Source organism: Thunnus maccoyii, chromosome 23 (assembly GCF_910596095.1).
Source record: "Thunnus maccoyii chromosome 23, fThuMac1.1, whole genome shotgun sequence".
In the NCBI taxonomy this organism is placed as follows: domain Eukaryota; kingdom Metazoa; phylum Chordata; class Actinopteri; order Scombriformes; family Scombridae; genus Thunnus; species Thunnus maccoyii.
Genome location: NC_056555.1, coordinates 3,807,810 through 3,826,817, shown reverse-complemented (window position 1 = coordinate 3,826,817; position 19,008 = coordinate 3,807,810). Strand labels below are relative to the sequence as shown.

At 39.4% G+C, this 19,008-nt stretch overlaps 1 protein-coding gene across 4 annotated transcripts in view; it reads right to left on the bottom strand.

Annotated features, from left to right (window-relative positions):
• Positions 1-1,751: 1,751 nt before the first annotated feature.
• slc41a2b (solute carrier family 41 member 2b) overlaps positions 1,752-19,008 on the bottom strand; it is a 43,247-nt gene continuing 25,990 nt past the window's right edge. For all 4 annotated transcript variants that reach the window (XM_042403205.1, XM_042403207.1, XM_042403204.1 and 1 more), the window contains exon 11: positions 1,752-5,335. In XM_042403205.1, coding sequence (XP_042259139.1) covers positions 5,150-5,335 — 186 coding nt within the window. In that variant the 3' untranslated portion in view covers positions 1,752-5,149. The remainder of the gene's footprint in view (positions 5,336-19,008) is intronic.

Sequence of the window (19,008 nt, the reverse complement as noted above, 5' to 3'; positions counted from 1 at the left end):
TTTTATTTATATATTTTTCTCTCTCTATTAATTATTTGCTCTCTGTGCAATGCTTTTGTGTTTTTAGGATTTAAATCCCATTTTTATTTAATTTATTCTACTTTTTTATTCATTTTCCCCTTGATCCTCATAACTATGTCTGTGTTTTCTTTTGATTGTATTTCCCAGTCTCTGTAAAGCACTTTGGTCAACTTTTGTTGTTTTTAAATGTGCTCTATAAATAAATTGACTTGACTTGACTAATATAAACTTCAGCCTTCCAAATGAGTCAAATCAAGTAGATATCTTTCAACATTACAGTCTTTTTAGTGCCAAAGTCTCTTTTTGTTACTTTACTTCCACCGTAGCTCAACAGGGAAACACTGTCCGGGAAAATACAAAGAGGGAATTTGATGCTAAAAAGACTGTAAATGTGTCAGATATCCACTTGATATGACTAACTCAGACTGATAAAGCCTCATATAAGCTTCTCATCAACTTTTTAAAAGCATTTTTGCAAAAACACACTGTGGATTTTGGCCTCCATCACTTACACTGAAAGCACATTTGAAGGAGATCTTCTCATAGCCAGTATGAACAGGAGGAATGATTAAAGCAAGGAAAACCTCTTTCACTGTTCATATGGACACCTGACTGTTGTTTTAGGACACACTTGAAAAACTGTGAACCTGCCCTTTAGGATCTAAATGCATCTCCACACTGCAAGGAATACAATTCTGGTAAAGAAATACTGATGATGGTATAATATTGCTAGGTATGGAGCCCACAAAGTCTTAAAACAGTCTTAATAACATCTTTCTGGACTTCAGGGACTCCGTAGAACCTCAACACATGCAAACTAACAAGTAGCTAACTTCTGTAACTCCAACAACTTACATGACTTTGTGCCAAAAAGTACTTTGTTTCTCTTCATATCTAATATCTTGAACGCAGACTGAACTTTTCACTTTTTCACATGACCCTTATATTTGTGTCGCTGGTCCCATGTTGCATGTTAATCCTTGATACCTTTCAAAACTAATTTCACGCTTACCACAGATAATGAATAGGGGCGAACTTCACATCATGTAATGTTAATTTTGGGTATCTTCAAACCTACAGTTGGTTTTCTCTGCTCTTAGTCAGTTGCTTTTTCCTGTGGGTTCAGTTTCTTTTCACACAGAAACAAACCAAAATGCATCACTAAAAGCACAAAAAAACCCTTCACTCCTCTCATTGGTTAGATATTTACCAGAGCAAGTCAACCTCAATCTTTTTGTGAGAGCAGACATTTTGCAACCTCATTAGTTCATCTTCGTCATAGTAAAATCCTGCAATGGCTCCATTCCCTCAACACTGCAACTCAATAGCAGCTTCTCCAGTGAGACATGAGCTACTGTATGTGTTGGAGGTGGGCGTAAGTGTGACATCTGTTCAGAAATGCATGTTTTTCCCAAGCACTGAGGTTAACAGAAGAGGATGAGCATTGCCTGGTCGTGTTGTCATGGAGACCATCGGAGAACATAGATTATACTATATCTAGGGCTTACTTCAGGCAAACAGAGGGGGAATGAAGAGTTTTACTGTTCATTTCAATCATAACTCCTGCTTTTCTTCCCTGGCTCAGTATTTAAGCTTTCATCTGCTGCATTCAGAGCTCATGTGATGGCTGTCTTCTCCTGTGAATGTAATGTAATGACTGCTGCTGTATGTGGATAAGAGGATAGCTATTTGCCAGTGAAACCCTTCAGCAAAAATAACCAGAAACGAGATGCTTTTCAATTGAAGGGCATTTATTTAGACATTTTATGCCCATATGAGCCACAAAAGCAAAGAAAGGGTTTCATTCCAAAAGGATATGCATACACTTTGAACCCCAAACTTCCATAATATCTGTAAGCAGTTTCATGCCAATAATTAAAATGATGGATATCTCATTTTGGAATGAAACTTTAAAAAAAAAAAATACAATAGTCATCGTCTCAGAACAGAAAGTGAGTACAAAAAGGAATCATTGCACAGTATTACAATGCAGTAGAAAGAAAATTGCATTAATGGCATGACAGAGAAAAATACCTTGTCAACCAGTGAATCTCAAGAGGCACATATTGGAGTTGAAGAGAGCCACCGGCTACGTCCACATGCACGCAATATGCTGCTGAATGATCTGATTAAGATGGTGGCTTGATTTAAGAGTTTTAATGTCATTCCTCCTGGAGATAGAGGGACTGATTTAATAATCCAGTAGCCTGATCTGGATCAATCTTCTCTGACCTTTTAAACACATCTCATAGTCTGAAAAAGTGAGCGGAATTGACCAGAAATGCAGCGATTAATCAGATTACGCTATCAGTGATTATATTAGTTGATATGATGATGAAAATCAGACTATGCTGACATGAAAACTGCTGATTAATGGCGTGCGAGCATGTAGACACTATGCATGAGTGTAAACAACATGTGATTGGCATGTAAACATCCAGCGTGGAATGTAAATGGTCATGCTGGACTGATGCACTGCTTCTGTTCCGTGTGCAACAACCAGGCACCCGCCAAGAATAGAAGACAGGACAAACAAACACAGGAAATTAATGAGAGAGAACTGAGGAGGTTGTCATAATATACAGAGGAATACATGGTTTGTTTTACACGAGTGTCGGGGAAGGGCTGTTGGCAATTTACAGAAGATATCAGGTGGCTAAGGCTGGAAAAGATGAGTGGTTGCAAATATACAAGGGCTCTATTTTAACCGCGCAAGTGCAACAACAAGCGTAAGGTGGCAGGCGCACGGACCGTGTGGGCGTCTTCATGCGAACCTGTTATTTTGGTTCATGTCTGTGTAGCAGCGCAACATGCAAAAGGGCCGAGTGAAGGTGAACATAGATCAGCAAGTGTGGTGATTATTAAATACTCTCTAAGCCAGTCACATCACTGCTGTCATAGCTCCGAAACAGTCGTGCCAATCACAGTTAAAACGTGATGACGACAGCTCAACAAACAGGAAGCTTTTCTTCAGGAAATGTCTGGACAGTTCAGAGCGTCATGACATGAACGTGAACACACATCACCACAAATCTGCAGCCAAAGACAGATGGAGTAGTTGTTTTCATCAGCTAGTTACTATGATGATGATTGAAATACAAAAATATGGATTTGGTGAAGCCGTTTGCATGATGCTATTTCAGCAGTAATCATAGCCTAATGTATCTCACCTCATACATGCTCACATAGTTATTAATGTTATACAATGTGTTTCAAGGATAAAACACCAGATGCTACTTTTGCTAAAAAAAGAAAGTTGGAAAAGAGGCTGATGAGCTGCTAACCTGATGTCTCCTTCATAAAAAGCAGAACATCGAGTTCTAACCGACCAGTCTGATGTGTGTAGAGGTGTGTGTGGTTTTACTGTAGCAGCCTGATGTCGTTTTCAGGCGATGTAATGAAGTTAAACAGTGAACGGCCGTGCGTAACGGCGCTGCGCTTTGGCACGACACTTCTCTAATCGGAGGCTGCGGATTTATCAACATATCAGTCCTGCTGCCTTCAGATGCTGCAGGGATTTAATCAACTGAAAGAGAAGCTGCTCATACAGTACAGATACTGTCTTTGCGCTGCTTCATTTGAATGAACCTTCCCACCTGTCTGCCCCTCTCCTCCCACCTGTGCACCGTGTACACTCTGCGCTGAGCACCAAAATACAACACAGACGCGCAAAGCGAGTTTCAAGGTCAGGAAAATACCAAACAGTTGGAGCGCTGGTCATTGCGCCTCCACAAAAACACAGCCCTAAATATCTCTGTGGATCAATTCCAATGTAGTAAGTTCCCGTTTGCTAATTCCTGCTCCCTTTAGTTACTGTTGCTACATCTACAGTTCATAATGGGAGCAGACTGACCATCAAAATTCTTAGTAATTTTTTAAACAACAGGTCCTTGATTTCAGACAGTAGTAGACAAAAGCAGCTTCTCATTTCTAGCCTGCAACCAACTCTGGCATGCTGCATGCGTTGGTTGAAAATGCTGTTTCCAGCTGACTTTTTAATGCATCAATTTGGCTTGTTATAAAATGAGAATCTTGTAAGTCTTTAATGCACTTGCAGTTTTATCTCGTTCATGTTCCTGTAAAGATTTAATCTTTAGACTAAATCTTGGCATGAAGTCATCAGACGCTCTGTTAATGCTCTCAGAGTTGTAGTATTGGTCCACATGACTGGACATGATTTGTTTTCTGGTCCCTCAAAGCCTAAATGGCTGAGAAACCCCTGATCCTGATGTCCTGTTAGAAGGCAGAAAAAAAATGTTCAAGTTGGTACGAGTGTAAAAGAAAACAGCCATGCAAATGTCTCCTAGTGACACTTGTGTATGTTTGCTTTCGTGCAGCCTGGGAAAGAAGAATGCTTCAGCCTTAACCTTGCAGAGGATAACAGTGTAGGAAAACAAAAAATACAGACATATGAAAACCATAACTCTATTGTACAGACTGAGTGAGTTCAGACACTTGTGAAGCAACAAACAACTAAAAGGGTAGACGCAAGACAAAAGTGCAGACTTTTTCGTACCAACAAAACAAGTTCGTGTTACTCCCTTTAAACTCTGGTGCTGGTAGAGCTGCTAAAATGGCAGGTCGAAGTGTGTTGAAGAATTGATCTGGAACAAAACAACAACACACTTTCCTTTTCATGGCCTCCACCCCAACAGTCTCTGAGTCCCTCCACTGATGCGATGATGCAAAGCAGTAATACAAAGGGCAAGTAACAAATTTTGTGTGACGGTGGGTGGTAAATCCCGAAAATATATACCAGCCAAAGAGATTTTTGTTAAGTAGAGGACCTCCGACTGATGCTTGGCTGGCAGAGTAGACCACCTTGCCAACAGCAAGGATTCCTCAGCGTTGTGGGTGGTGGCTGGTGTTTTCCTGCTCTCCTTAACAAGACCAGCAAGACAATATGCAAGTGCTTTGGTGCAAACAACGCAGATCAAAGTTGTGGAGAGTAAAAAAATGTCAGGGAAGAAAATAGTCAGATTTTTTTCCAAACCATCATGTGGCTTAAGTGAAGTTTCATCCAGATAGAGAAGCAGAGGAATGTGCTGGCCGGCGACAGAAAACACCCACATTCCCACAAGGCTAAAGGGCGTGAGAAGTTGGATGGCAGACAGCGTTAAAGGCCGCCTCAGTCGCCCACGTCGCTGTCCTGGTCGCCTATGAGCCACAGGAAGTGGAAGCTGAGTGCCAGCAGGGCGGTGCCCAACAAGTCACCCAGAGCAGTCAGGTAAGGGATGGAAAAACTGTCCGGGTCTTTGCCGCTCCGCCACATCGAGTGCACCATCCAGTCTGCTATACACAACAACAGCAACACCTGGAAGAGAGAGAGAGGAGGATTAAATTGTGGCTTCCTCATATGGAGATACTGCAAACTTAAGATAGGATGAAACACCATTTATCAGAAAAATTGATATATTAGGGATGTCCATACAAGCCGTTAACAGCTGTTGCTGTTAAAAGCTTACAATAATAAGATAGCAAAATAATGACTTCTAGCGATACCTACAACTTCAGGACTGCCTATCTAATGCTGGTGCTCCAGGTTCCAGACCCCCACTGCACACTGGTATTGGCTCACAAATCAAATGCAACTGTAATCACTGCCACATGAGGTGAATTCTATCTATTGCTACCTTATTAGTGAATTCAGTAGAAATCTTAAAGCAGGATGGGAAACTGTCTCATAGTGATGTGGACTGGGAGGTTTTGGTTAAGCAAATCCCTCTACCTATGAGAGATACTTGACTGACATTAATCCAGTTGATATTTAAAGGATTTGAAGGACTAGTGTGTAGGCTTTAGTAGCATCCAACCAAATGAATACTCCTCCGCTCCCACTCCCCTAATAAGTGGGTGGGAGAACCTATGGTGGCTGTGAAACTCACAAAAAACACAAAAGACCCTCTCTAGAGCCAGTGATTGGTTTGTCCATTCTGGGCTACTGTAGAAACATGGCAGTGCAACATGGCGGGCTCCATTGAAGAGGACCTGTTCCCTATGTAGATATAAAGGACTCATTCTAAGGTAATGAAAACATGACAATTCTTACTTTCAGGTGATTACACACTAATTAAAACATACTTATGAATATTATATTCCATTTCTGCCAATAGAGCCACCTAAATCTTATATACTGGTCCTTTAACAGGCTGTATTGGACGCCAGTAAAATTACCTGGACTGGGTCAGCTATCATCAAATTTGATGCTGCTGAAATTTTGGTCTGCATAAGTTACTTTCACTCTATCTCAGTCTGTCAGTTGGTCCACCACTTTGGTCCAGACTGAAGTATCTCAACAACTATTGGATGGCTTGCCGGAAAATTTGGTACAGATATCCACGGTGCCCAGAGATGATACCCTCACCTCCACCATCAGCATATTAATGTTTTCAATTATCCAGTGAAATAGCTCAACTTCTAACAGGTGAACTGGTACAAAATTTTGTGCAGACATTCCCATGGCTCCCAGATGCCATATCCTGATGACATTGATGATCTCCTGACTATTCTGTGACACCACCTTTAGGATGACATTAGGTTACTCATTTTACTAGTAAGTTTTAGAGTTAACTGGTGAGATGGGCCTGAATCTGGCAACTCCTGACTAATTATACTCATTTACTCTTACTGCCTACTTATTTTCTCTCTTTTTTCTTTTAACTTGATCTGGAGTACCTTTTTCTGTTTTTCATGGTTTTCATGAGTGTATGTTTTTACTAAAGTAAGGAAATTAAAGCAAGATGAAGAAAAGAAAAGGCTTGTGTTATCATGGCTGAAAGGAATAATTGCTTAAAATGCCTTGCAGATTGGCATAAACACTTAAACTGTAAAGAGAACAGAGGGGAGAAGGAGTAATGGACAAAGCAGCAGACCGAGAGACGAGTAAGTGAGTGTTATTCATAATTCAAGTTTCCACGCATAGAGGGAACTGTGCTGAGAAAAAAAGAGAAGTCTATTAAAAGATAAGGATGAGTCTATAATTTAAGGGGAAATGAGCTGTCCAGAGTTGGCAGTGCAAACATTATAAAAACAAAAAAGTATTACAGTCATTGAAAGATACTGACATGCTAAGAATACAAGCAGGGGTGATGGTAAGAGTTAGTGGGAAGAATTGATAATATATCAGTCTGCATATACAAAGTAGAAAACAAAACACTAATGTATGAGTTCTGATAACCTGTTGACAGCCCCACTCGTCTCTGACTGTGGGGAAATTTTTGCGAAGGAATGTGTAATCGTGGTAAACAACATGGCCTCCTGCGTTCCTATCCAATAATGTTCTGTCATGACACGTTGAAAGCCTCTTACAGGCGAACAACAAGCTTTCAAACCCGACTCTTCACAAGCGAGGGTGTCACTGCTCTGTCTTTTATTGGTGATGACAGGGTGGCACAGTTGGACATCCTCTCAGTTGTTGCGATTGCTGCTTTTGAACCATCACTTGCTTCGAAACTGTCGACTGCAATCCATCATTTACAGAACACAACATCCCATCCAGGATATTAGCTTTGTTTTTCCTCAGACAAACAAAAAAAGGGAGGGTGGGACCGACAGAGACTTGTGTGCAAAGTTTTGGGCTGTCAGTTTTTCAAGGACCCAGATACATTCAATTTCAAAAATGAAAGAGACAAATATGAGTGCTAATCCATCATGCTGCCGCCTTCTCTGTCTTTGTATTTGGTTCCTTAATCAAAGTCTGAGTGGTGGCAGAGAGGAAACTTCTTCACCTCATGTGTATTGATCTTTTCTCAGACAACTTCAGACTTGACTTGAATTGAGGCTCTACTTTGAGCTAAATGCTAATGTCTGCAAGCTAACATGCTCACAGTGACAATGCTTTTGTTTAGTAAGTATTGAGTTTCCCATGTTCACCGTGTTATTTTTCAGTGTTAGCATGCTAACATTTGCTAATTAGCACTATATACAAAGTACAGCTGAGGCTAATGGAAATGTCATTAGTTTTACAAGTATTTGGTGATAACCAAAGTGTTAGACAAATTAAAATTTTGACCTGATGATTGCACTAAATGACAAATAAGAGGATCATCACAGTTATTACAATTCATCCTGAGGGGAACATGATAATCAATGACAAACAGGGTGTAGGGTATGCACATCCAAACAGCTTCTACAGGAGCTGGATCAGACAAAAGATCTGCACACTGTGCTAATAGCTCTCAGCAATTTTAAATGAGAAACGTCTCAATCTAACAGAGATCTTCATCAGGCACTGTCAAATCACCATCACAAAGCAGAACAAGCAATATAGAGACACAAACACATTCATCACTCAGGTGATTGTGATCTGCATGATTGAGTCAATCTACTCTCAAGCTGGACCAATCAGAGCAGATCTGGACAACACTGTCTGATACTCCCACATGGGGAACAGAGCATGCCCTTCTATGAGAAGGGCAGAAACAACTTGAAACATGAAGATCAATATTATGTAGGCACATATTTAATATAACACATCAGAAGTTGAGTCAAATGTATATCATAAATCAGAAAAAGCAATGATCATAAAAACTACTATATAGAAAAATACATAGAAAAATATAAAACAGTAATATATTACTGGCCCAAAATTTGTTTTTTAGGACTACAGGCAAAGCCTAGAAATTGTCCAGAATTTGTATTGATACCTACAGCAGGAAAGACTACACAAACAAAAAGGAAAAGAATGAGAATGAAAATGGATCAACAGATATAAACTTTTGGGAGAGACAACCATATTCATTAAGATATCTGTAAAAGTAAAATAGGGTCTGTCGATCATACTTAGAAAAAATGTTTTGTTTTTTCAACTATAACCACTTACAAAAAAGGATTAAGATCAAAATCTAAATTTAAGCTCTTAGGTGACAGAGTATTAAGAGTAAAAATATAGAATGCCTCTTTTCAAAAGGATGTTGTTGATGTCCTCTCATCTTCTGGGGGGGTTTTCACATGTTCAATCCCAGTGTATCTCAGTGGGGATGGGTTGTGTTTGAATGAATTGAAATGCACAGCCACAGGGTTCTTCTGATTGTTAGTACATATGCTACTTCTATGCTCTGAAATACGGGTCTTGAGACAGTGTGTTGTTTTTCTTATGTAAGCCAAGCCACAGGGACATTTGATCATGTAGATGATGTTTTTTTATGTTACAAGTAATAATACCCTTCATATTGAATTTTTACCAGAATGCAGATGAGTAAATGAGTGACATTTGAAAGTGAAATTACATTGTGCGCACTGTGCACACTTTTAATTACCGTCTGGAATGGTCGATAAGTGAGTAGGTTGTTCTGGTGGAAGGTCGGCTCTGACTATGAGATCATGAATATTTGGAGCACATTTGTAAACAATGCGTGGGGAATCTTTAAAGACTGATTTATGATTAGGATTAGATTTCAAAATATGCAAGTGTTGCCGGACAATCTCTTAAAATTCTTTTCCCAAATGAGAGTATTGTGTAATGCAGAGGGAGCTCTGAATCAATCCTTCTCTTGTTGACATTCTCTTTAGCTGACATTCTTAAATCTGTCTACAGCATTTTGGATTCAGCCTTCCTCATACTGCCTATCCCTACATCTTTCCATCATGTCACCACTATGTTTATTGTAAGACTCATCTGAGCTGCAAATGCGGCGTATTCTATTAAAATGACTGATTGGAAAAAGAGAGGTGGGATGGAAACTCTTGCCATGTAATATTGTGTTCTTGTCTGTCGGTTTCCTATAAAGATCTGTTGCCATTTTGTCTTGTTCTTTGATGATCAAAATGTCCAGAAAATTGATTTGCAAGTATTCAGAATTAACTACAAATTTAAGTTGATGACAAAGAAAACGTATGAAATCCAGTAATTCTTTTAGGCACCTGCCCAAAGGAGGAATATATCATCAATGCAACTTTACCAAGGCCCTATATAATGAAAAAAAGGATTATGTGAAGAATTCAAGTATCCATGGTGCTACCCATAGCTGTGCCTTTCAACTGCAAATAAAAAGAATCTTTGTACATGAAAACATTTTTTGTTGGGACTACACAATCTTGGAATTCATTTCTGATTGAGAGGACCGCAGATAAAAATCAACCGCTTCAATGGCTCCGTCATGTGGTATATTGGTATAAAGTGATTACACATCAGGCGTAACCATTAACCAGTTTTTAAAATGTTTATCATATCAATGGTATCTTTTACATATGGGGGCAAAGAAATGACATGAAGTTTTAGAAAATAGTCAACAAATGTAGATATTTTATCTGTTAAAGAGCCACTGTGAAGAAGACAAGTGTGTAAAGCTTCTAGCTGAGTCTGTAGGTGATTCTATATTAGGCCTATTGGAAAAAAAATCTTTAACACTTAAAGACATAAAAAAATTTGAAAATTAACACAGATATTGAAATCTTTACAATAAGTTGTAGGTACAAAAGACAAACCTTTACTTAAAGCTTCTTGACAACTGGAAGACAATTCTTTACTGAACAAGCCGACAACATTCAAGGTCTCTTGATTCTGGTTGGCTATCGTCTCGTTCTGTGTTGGTCTCCTACATTTTCCCCTCCTAAGATTTTATCTATCCTCTCTATCCTCCAACTTGACTGGGGAGAATACAGAGAAAGCTGCACTGTTAGTTTCTGAGCCGGTCTCCACGGATGACGGCACAGGTACATGATGAAGGTTGGCAGGGTTATCCTGGCTGGTACTCTCTCTGCGGTGAGGTGGATTTCTCCAGGAATATACCCGTCCCCTGTGATAGTCCGCTGCATCTCTCTCAAACTTTTTCTTTTCTGTTGACTTTATCTCAGATTCAGGTTTTTCTTTAAACTGGTCACATTCTGTAAATAGTTCTTTAAGTTTGTCTTTGTTCAAGAAGTACTTATTGACCTTCCTGTATCTGGCTACATACCAGTGCTAGTCGGTCGGAGAGTGCTTGTATCACTAAAACCATAAGGTCAAAAGAGCGCCACTTGTCAAAGAATGTGGGATCAGTCAGGCCAACAATCGGGGACATCTGAATTCAGAGGCCACAGGGGATCTTTTTTTGTTGTAAATGGTCACTTAATGTGACCGCATGTAGGAAAAGTCTTGTTTCACGGTTGTATTGCTTCTTTAAGGTCTTCTTTTCATCTTGGTCCATGTGAGAGGATATAGTTGCATCCTCAAAACGAGACTAAAGATCATTTTCTCATAGTCTTCTTTTGTGAATTCAAAAGTGTTGCTTTGCGATGTCATATTCAATACTGGTAAGTGTTCTGTGTGGAAGGGAGTCTTCAAAAAGGAGTGCTGTACCAAAAAATACCAAAGACAAACAGGGTGTAGGGTATGCACTTCCAAAAAACTTCTACAGGTGCTGGATCAAACCATCATGACAATGCAGTAGTTGTTGAGACATTTCACTCAAAACCACAAATGTGAAGCTCACTGTGGCACTACAGGAAAAGAGGATCACCATCACCATCAATGTCTTGAAAATGTTGTTTCACTGGATGTGAAGAATGAAAACTTTGTTGGTGGCACTAAAGGAAAGGTCGGAAATCAACAAAGTAAGATTCATCCTCTGGGGACCATGAATTTCAAGGCAATCCCTGAACAGTTGTTGAGATATTTCAGTCTGCACCAAATTGACTGACTAAACAACCGACAGAACATTACCATCCTTACAGTATGCCGCTAGCGTGACTAAAAAGGGTTCTATATGTTTGTGTTCAGTTTGTGTTGGTGTGAGCATGTTACTTGAGGTGCTAATGCAAATTTGTGACTTACAACTCTTGAGGAATTACAAAGCAATTTGGTAGAGTCTCTCATTGTCATTCTTGTAATAATTGGACGTTACTTGTTAGCAGGTGTTAACACTGAAAGTCGTATTGCATTTCAAAAAGCACAAGGGGCTGCATTGGTGTGTTGCTTCAGTTCCCAGTGAGACGATGAAATAAGATCAAGAAAGGCTGCTTTCCATTAGTTTGAATGCTTGTCAGATGCCACAACACCGTACGTCATAATACTACAACTTCAGAATTTTGGTACTTTAATAAGTGACATTCATTTTACCATCCGTCTCAATAAAATCATATATATTACATGTGTTTTTGTCAGTGTGGCATATACCTGCATTGACGCAAATACAATCCCTGTTTTTAGCTGTTTTCTATGAGGGACACAATGTTCCTCTTCTGTTTGCTGAGATTTACCACTAGAAGCCCCCTCTGCATCTGTGCTCCACTAAAGTATACACAACTCTCAATCCTGTGTTTATAGAAATCTGCAAATCCTGCCTGAAAGAACATACACAATGCATCACTTAATGTCACTCTATTAGCTACTTCAGAACACTGCAAGTATTTATCATCTGGGCAAACAGATTTAGCTGTGCTCTTCTAAAGAAATGCTTGACCTGGAGAACGTTATAAGCCATTTCACATCAGTAGAATAACTTATTCTAGTGTATGACCTGAATAAAATTATGCTTCGGGTTGACTTGAATATACATAATATAAAGTGTTGCACCTTAAACTGATGCATTTTAGAGAGAAGAAATGTGGTACTAAAGATATGTAATATGTAATATGGGCCTCATGCAAGAATCACTTGTGCAAATACTTAAAATGATTTATTCTCAAGTGGCTCATATAAATGATTTAAGAGAACTCAATTGCATTCATCAGTTTCCTTGTAATTGCAGGTTTCTTTTTAGGCACAAACTAAGTGTTATTTAATGCACACCTGGTGGATAGGTGCGTAGGAAAATGCAATCATGTGGGAGAAAAGGTTGCTCACTATCAGCACTGAATTGATTGTAGAGACATTTCTTTCACTGACCTTCATCGGGTACTCATGCAACCAAGTAATAATAAGATCTTCTTTTTACTCTCGGATGACTTTTTACTGTTGTAAATGAAACTGCAAATGGGTGGAACGGGTAGCCTGATAGTGTCAACCTTTACTGTTGTTACAGCAGTGGTGGGAAAGGCCTGAGTTTAACAGTGATAGAAAAAGACCTTCTTGTGTAATAAACACCTCTACTTTACCGGGTAGGTTTGAGAAGTCACAACTGGTACCTACTGACATTTCTGTCTTCATCCGGTTGTCATACTTTACATGCAGTGTAATGTGTCCTTGTTAATGAAGTTGGCTGTTACTAAATCCCTTTGAGTCTCTCTAGCCATTTCAGTCTCAAAGTGAAAGCTGCCAAACGATACAATACATTCTCTGATGTCGTTCCTGAGCTGTTTGGGTGTTCTTTCCTGGTGCCTGCATGCTTCATTGCCACGGAATTGTCTGACAAAACGAGTTTGGGATGCATTAAGGTCCAGAATTACTTCAACATCACACCGCTACATCCTGTTCAGGTCAGCATCACCATACAGCCGTACTGAGCATTCTCTCCTCTCTCACAGAGAGAACATTGAGACAAGGCAAGAGGACACAGCTATTTTAAACTCTCAATTCTTGCTTTGGCCCTTTAGTTATCCATCAACAGTTCTGTTCTGCTGCTAGCTCCTTCTCAAGCATCCTTCTTACTGTCAATATATGCCTTGTCGAGTTTTATAAGTGTTTCATCTCCTGCACCATCTGTTGTCACCCCTGGATCAACTAAATCATAAAAAATAAACATTCATCTTGGCAAACTACATTTTCCTCACTTCTCGTTTTCCTTGAAAAGAGGAGAGGCAGGAGTTTGTGTCACACATTCCATCAATCTTGCATATATACTGGAGTGATCTATTTTATGTCTCGTGTAAAAGGTTTTACGGAAGGTAAATCCGCTGATAGGATTTCATGCATGTAAGTCTCCAATAGTGGGATGTCATACACAGCAGAAACGAATTCAGGGCCTTGAGCTTAACCTCTCTGATGATGTCACAGGGCATTTTTCCAGACTTGATAAAGGACTCAATTTACTCAACTGTCTCAACTTGTGCTGACACACGGCCTTCTATGGAATTCCGAGGGGAGGGGGAGGTGACGAGGAGAATTTCTTTTCCCTGAGTGGTTTAGCAAGTTCAAGTCAAGTCTGAAGCTGTTTGAGATAAGACCAAGTCAAGTCTTTCAGAGCAAGTCTCAAGTCAAATCTCTAGTCATTCAGGGAAAGTCCAAGTCGCAAGTCTTCATAAGTCAAGATGCAGATGTCAAGTTTCTGACTGCTGACTAAAATGACACAAAACATTTTTGTTTTATAGCTGAAGGTCCTCTTACTGATTTTTTCCATAGCTTCTGTCCACATCTTGTGTTCATTCTCATTGGATGGAGTTTGCACAATTGTCATATTATGCACTGTTTTTAAGCTGACACCAAGTCCTTTCACTTCATAGGTCCTGTAATTAAATATTCAAGCTGTGTGGCCATGCAAGTACCGCCTGGCTGTCTTTTTCATTATTCTATTATTCTATTATTTATCAGGTCAAAGACTGAGACCTCAGTGTTTTTGCCTTCATGTTGCAAGTCAAGTCTTCAGGGAGTCAAGTCTCGTAGCTGTCAAGTTAAGGTCAAGAGAAATGTTTTTAAAAAGTATAAGAGGCAATGAAATCTTTTTTTTTTTATCCACTGAAATTGTTTTTCAGCAGTGATTTCACACCTAGTTGTTCAACACAGCCACAGTCTGTTGGCCACTGAGCAGCTTTAAAAAAAGATGGTTTGCACAAATTTGTCTTGCCATATGTATTGCCTCTGGTCAACCTCTCCGTTCACTGCAATCAGTCTTTCAAACTAGCAAAGCAGCTGGTAATAAACACAGTGCTCCAACAAAAAAATATTGACTGAGTTTCCATCTGTGAATTTATCTACTTTTGACATGGCAATACTTGATATCTTGATATTAGAAAATGGAAAATGGGGAATGTACTCCTCTGTCAAGTGGCATGTTCAGATCTTTTATGACGGAGAATATTATCTTAAAAGATAGTTAGGATATTTTTGTCTAACCTTAAGAAAGCCTTGTTAAATTGTGTGGGCCTTACTCCTGAGCATAGCTGAGCCGTTTGAGGGCCAAAAGCTCAGCTGACAGATAAGAGATCAAGCTACTTTCTCACAGCTTAGATGTGCTGGATTCCTGATCTGTCAAGATAACACTGATAACATCTGATACCCAGACTTACCTGAAATAATGAGATTTGGGCTTCAGAGCTTCAGAGGTGTTCACCCTTTGTTAAAGTTCCTTTATAGTTACCATTGGGGTTTGTATCTGACCAAGTATTGATCCCATCATTTTTAGCCTTGCGTAACGTTACAGTATCATGATTGCCATAAACGCTAGATTCGCATAGTCATGCATATTTATCACTATTGCACTTTGAGTAACCTTTTGAGAGTTGAGTTTTTTGACTCCCTAACTGTCAAACTACCTTTTCTGTCATCCTGAGTTTTCTTTGTCACCTCCACAGCTTCTTGCACCATGCTTGCCTTATTTTATTTTTCCCCACCCTCATTTTTCAGAATGTGCTTTGGGACATTCATGGTATTTTTAAATCATGTTGCTTTGTGTATTGTGCAAGTTATGTTTCTACTCTTGTTTAGTATTTTTATTCACTACGGATTTGCGTAAAACCATCTACCGCCGTGTGCCAAAATATGCAGAATTCTGGTCAATTTAACTACATTCTTCTTTTCTGCTCAGTGACTGTATCGTGAGGCTGGTGGAGATATCACAATGACTGGAGCTATTCTGCAGAAATGTTTCAATTTCGCCCCTAATTTTCTATGGCTTTCACTTTAAATAGAACATTATCAAACCGCAGCATGTGCAATTTCCGCTTATCACTGCTATTAAAGAAGTAGACAGTTACAGTACTTTTTACTTTAACTGAAGGACATTATCAAATTCCACCATGTTACTGACATTTTTGCCAAATTATGTCTCGCTCCATGTCGGGCACAGAAAGAAAATATAAGAACTATATATATATACAGATATAATGAATCCCAGTTTCACGTAATTGGATATTTTAACTCTCATATGTGAATTGAACATTTATTTCTTCAGTCCAGGACACTCAATGAACCACATCTGCATGGGTATAGTGAACTCAGTGAACAGATACGCCGTGACGCACCAGGGTCTTTTAAGGGCACTGACTGACGCTACTGATATTGGTAACTAATGCTGCCGTCTACCACATTCAAGAGTCTTAACTGAGCTGCTTTGATTTCTCTATTACCCAGTGTCAAAAGAATTTATCCCAATTATGGATAGAAAAGACATTTAAATAAATGTTACTCATGAAATCAGGAATTATAAATCACTATAGAGGCAAACCGTTCCACGCCCTCATCTAACACCCTCAAAAAGTGGAGCTTATGTGTTCATTTACTGTCAGGCGGGTTGATGAGAGTGGCAGGATTTTTTATTACCATCATTAGTGCCTGGGTTGAAGTATAGGTTGAGAGACTTGCTGTAGGTGCCGCCGCTACACAATTATACCCTGCTCATGATCCTCAAACACCCACACATTTGTTTTCAGAGAGATAAAGACATCAATAAGAGCCTTGCGCTCAGGCCCGGGCCCTTAACTACTGAGTGAAATAGCTGTGCAATTTTGTTCATTCCCTCCCCAGTGATAGATTGTCTAGGACACCCCTGAATTCTAGTCAGTCTTCCCTTTCACATAGAAAAGCTTACCTTGATTGGTGCTGAAAGGCTGAGGTCTACCCAAACTGCAGCAAGAGCCTGCAGCTCTTTAGTTAACCAGTTGACAGAGTGAAAGTGATCCACAGACAAATAAGCAGCACACAATGCTGAAATGTAGGTGTGCAGGATCATGTGTGAGGACTGAGGTGGAAGGAAGTGTTTTTAACATACATTGGGGGAAATATGAGTGTTTGGAACATACTGGGCATATGTATGGACATTAAAATAGTGGATTACGGCATTGGTTTGAGCAGTTTCTATTAATGTTTTGATACAGAGATACCACTTGGGGGCTACAATAGCTGAGATTGGCTGCTTGTGTTTTCTCCTACAAGTTTCTGACACCAGTAGAGATTGTTCAGAGTGAGAACATCATTAAGGGAAAAAAGGCACAGTTATATTCTCCTTTTCAGTAACACACACCTAGCAGAGCCGTCTCCACTGCAAACTTTCAGTTCACTGTGACCCCGTGTTGCATATTTTTAAATGAGCCTCAGAGTTAATATAGTACTATGACAAAATCTAAACCTACAATTAGTATTGAACATTGCATATTATGTGCATCATTCAGCCTAATAATTAGTGTCTGCTTTTCTGTCTGTGTCTACAGTAATGAACTGATTACGAAGTAGATGAAGCACCAATTCACTGAGTAATTTCTGTGGTATGCTTCAATAAACAAGTGTTTCATAATAACCTTGCTCTTGTGAAGCTGTGCGAACCATTACTCAAAGCAGAATTCAGGCAATTTCCCCCAGTTGTCTCAGAGACTGATCAACAATAACAACAATGAAGTTCATGAATTATTCTGACAAGCAGTGGCATGTCTGCCTTTTGGTCTGACCCACTTTGTAAACCCTGTTGAAACATTTAAAAATCAAAAAGCAAAGTGGTGTTTAAAGTCCGCCTCCAATCAAAAATATGTTGTTCCTTCAGTTGAATGTTTGAGCTTCACTGTGCAGAATGATGGATGTGTAGAGTTTGTTTTCACATTCGTCTGCTGAGAGCGGAAAGTTTCTCCCCCCTCAATTAAAATCCAATTTTAAGGGGCGGGCCTATGAGCATGATTTGTGAAATCATAAATAGTTTGGTAGCCAATTCTGGTCCAATATTCAACTTGCATAAGTGGGATGTGGAAATTTGAAGCCTCCAGTGCACAAACACTGAGAATGGACTTTACAGTGAAGAAGGAGACATCTTCTTTCCAGCAGTTAAACTTTTGAAATGAAATATATTTGCATGTTCATAGATTCTGGATTTTTTTAATGAGGGAGAAGGAGGAGATGAGATCTTAAGGATTGTAACAAGATGATTTTTTGTGGAAAAACTATATCAGACACCATTTATTTATTATAGTTTTTGACATACTTCTTAAAAGACGTCTGGAGGGGATCTTTAAGGTTCTTGAGTCCGATCAATAAATTGATCAGCATTCTCTCTTCAGTGGTTGTAAATATTAAAACGTGAAAGAGGCTGGATGCACTCCTCTTTCCAACATCGTAACCCCAAGAGCCTGTGTCTGCCATTTGATGTTCTATCTGCGACAGAAGCACCGTTAAAGCGGCTCTACTGGCTACAGACTTAATTGATTTGGAAAGTCTCCAACTCCTCAGTGGCCAGGATTACATCCTAATGTTCCATGTCTGCATTAAAGATTTAGGGGAGCCTTAAAAAGTCTTCGAGCAAAGCAAGCGTCCGATGCATACACACAAACACGGCAACTAAATTCTTAAAATTCCAGACGTTAAGACTTATCATGGTGTGCCTGAAAAGTAAAAGCAGTCATTCAGAATTCAAGGTGTTCCTTCATAATTATCTTAACTACTGCCAAAACAAAAACGTACAGAAGTCAAATTCCTTCAGGCATTGCCTGAAACCACAACGCTCGAGGAATTCACAGGATACACACACCTGCTTCTCCTCCTTCACTACAAGTGTTAAGAGTGAAACACACGTCCACAGACTCACCTTTCATAGAAACCTATTCATATTCTCGCTGACAAGAAACAAGAAAATCATGTTTGCTTCTGAATAATAATGGAAACAGTTCAGGTAAGATGAGCTTGTGCAAATGCTAAAATGAGCTTTTTGCTGGAGTTCGCAGTGTAAACTTGTATTGCAGTCACAGATTATGTGGAGGGACTCAAAGCAAGTGAACACATTTGCACAAAAACATACTCCTATCTTCTCTTCTGTTTTAGCTCTGGAATGTAATTTAAGCTTTTAGCGAGCTTGAAAGCCGTAGTTACTGAACGGTCCCATTTATAATGTGAAATTATTCTACTTGATAATGACAATCTGGTATGTAGAAGGCTACCTGAAAGTCATCAGTAAATGCATTTCCATCCACCTGTTTTTCTGCACATTTTCAATTTGT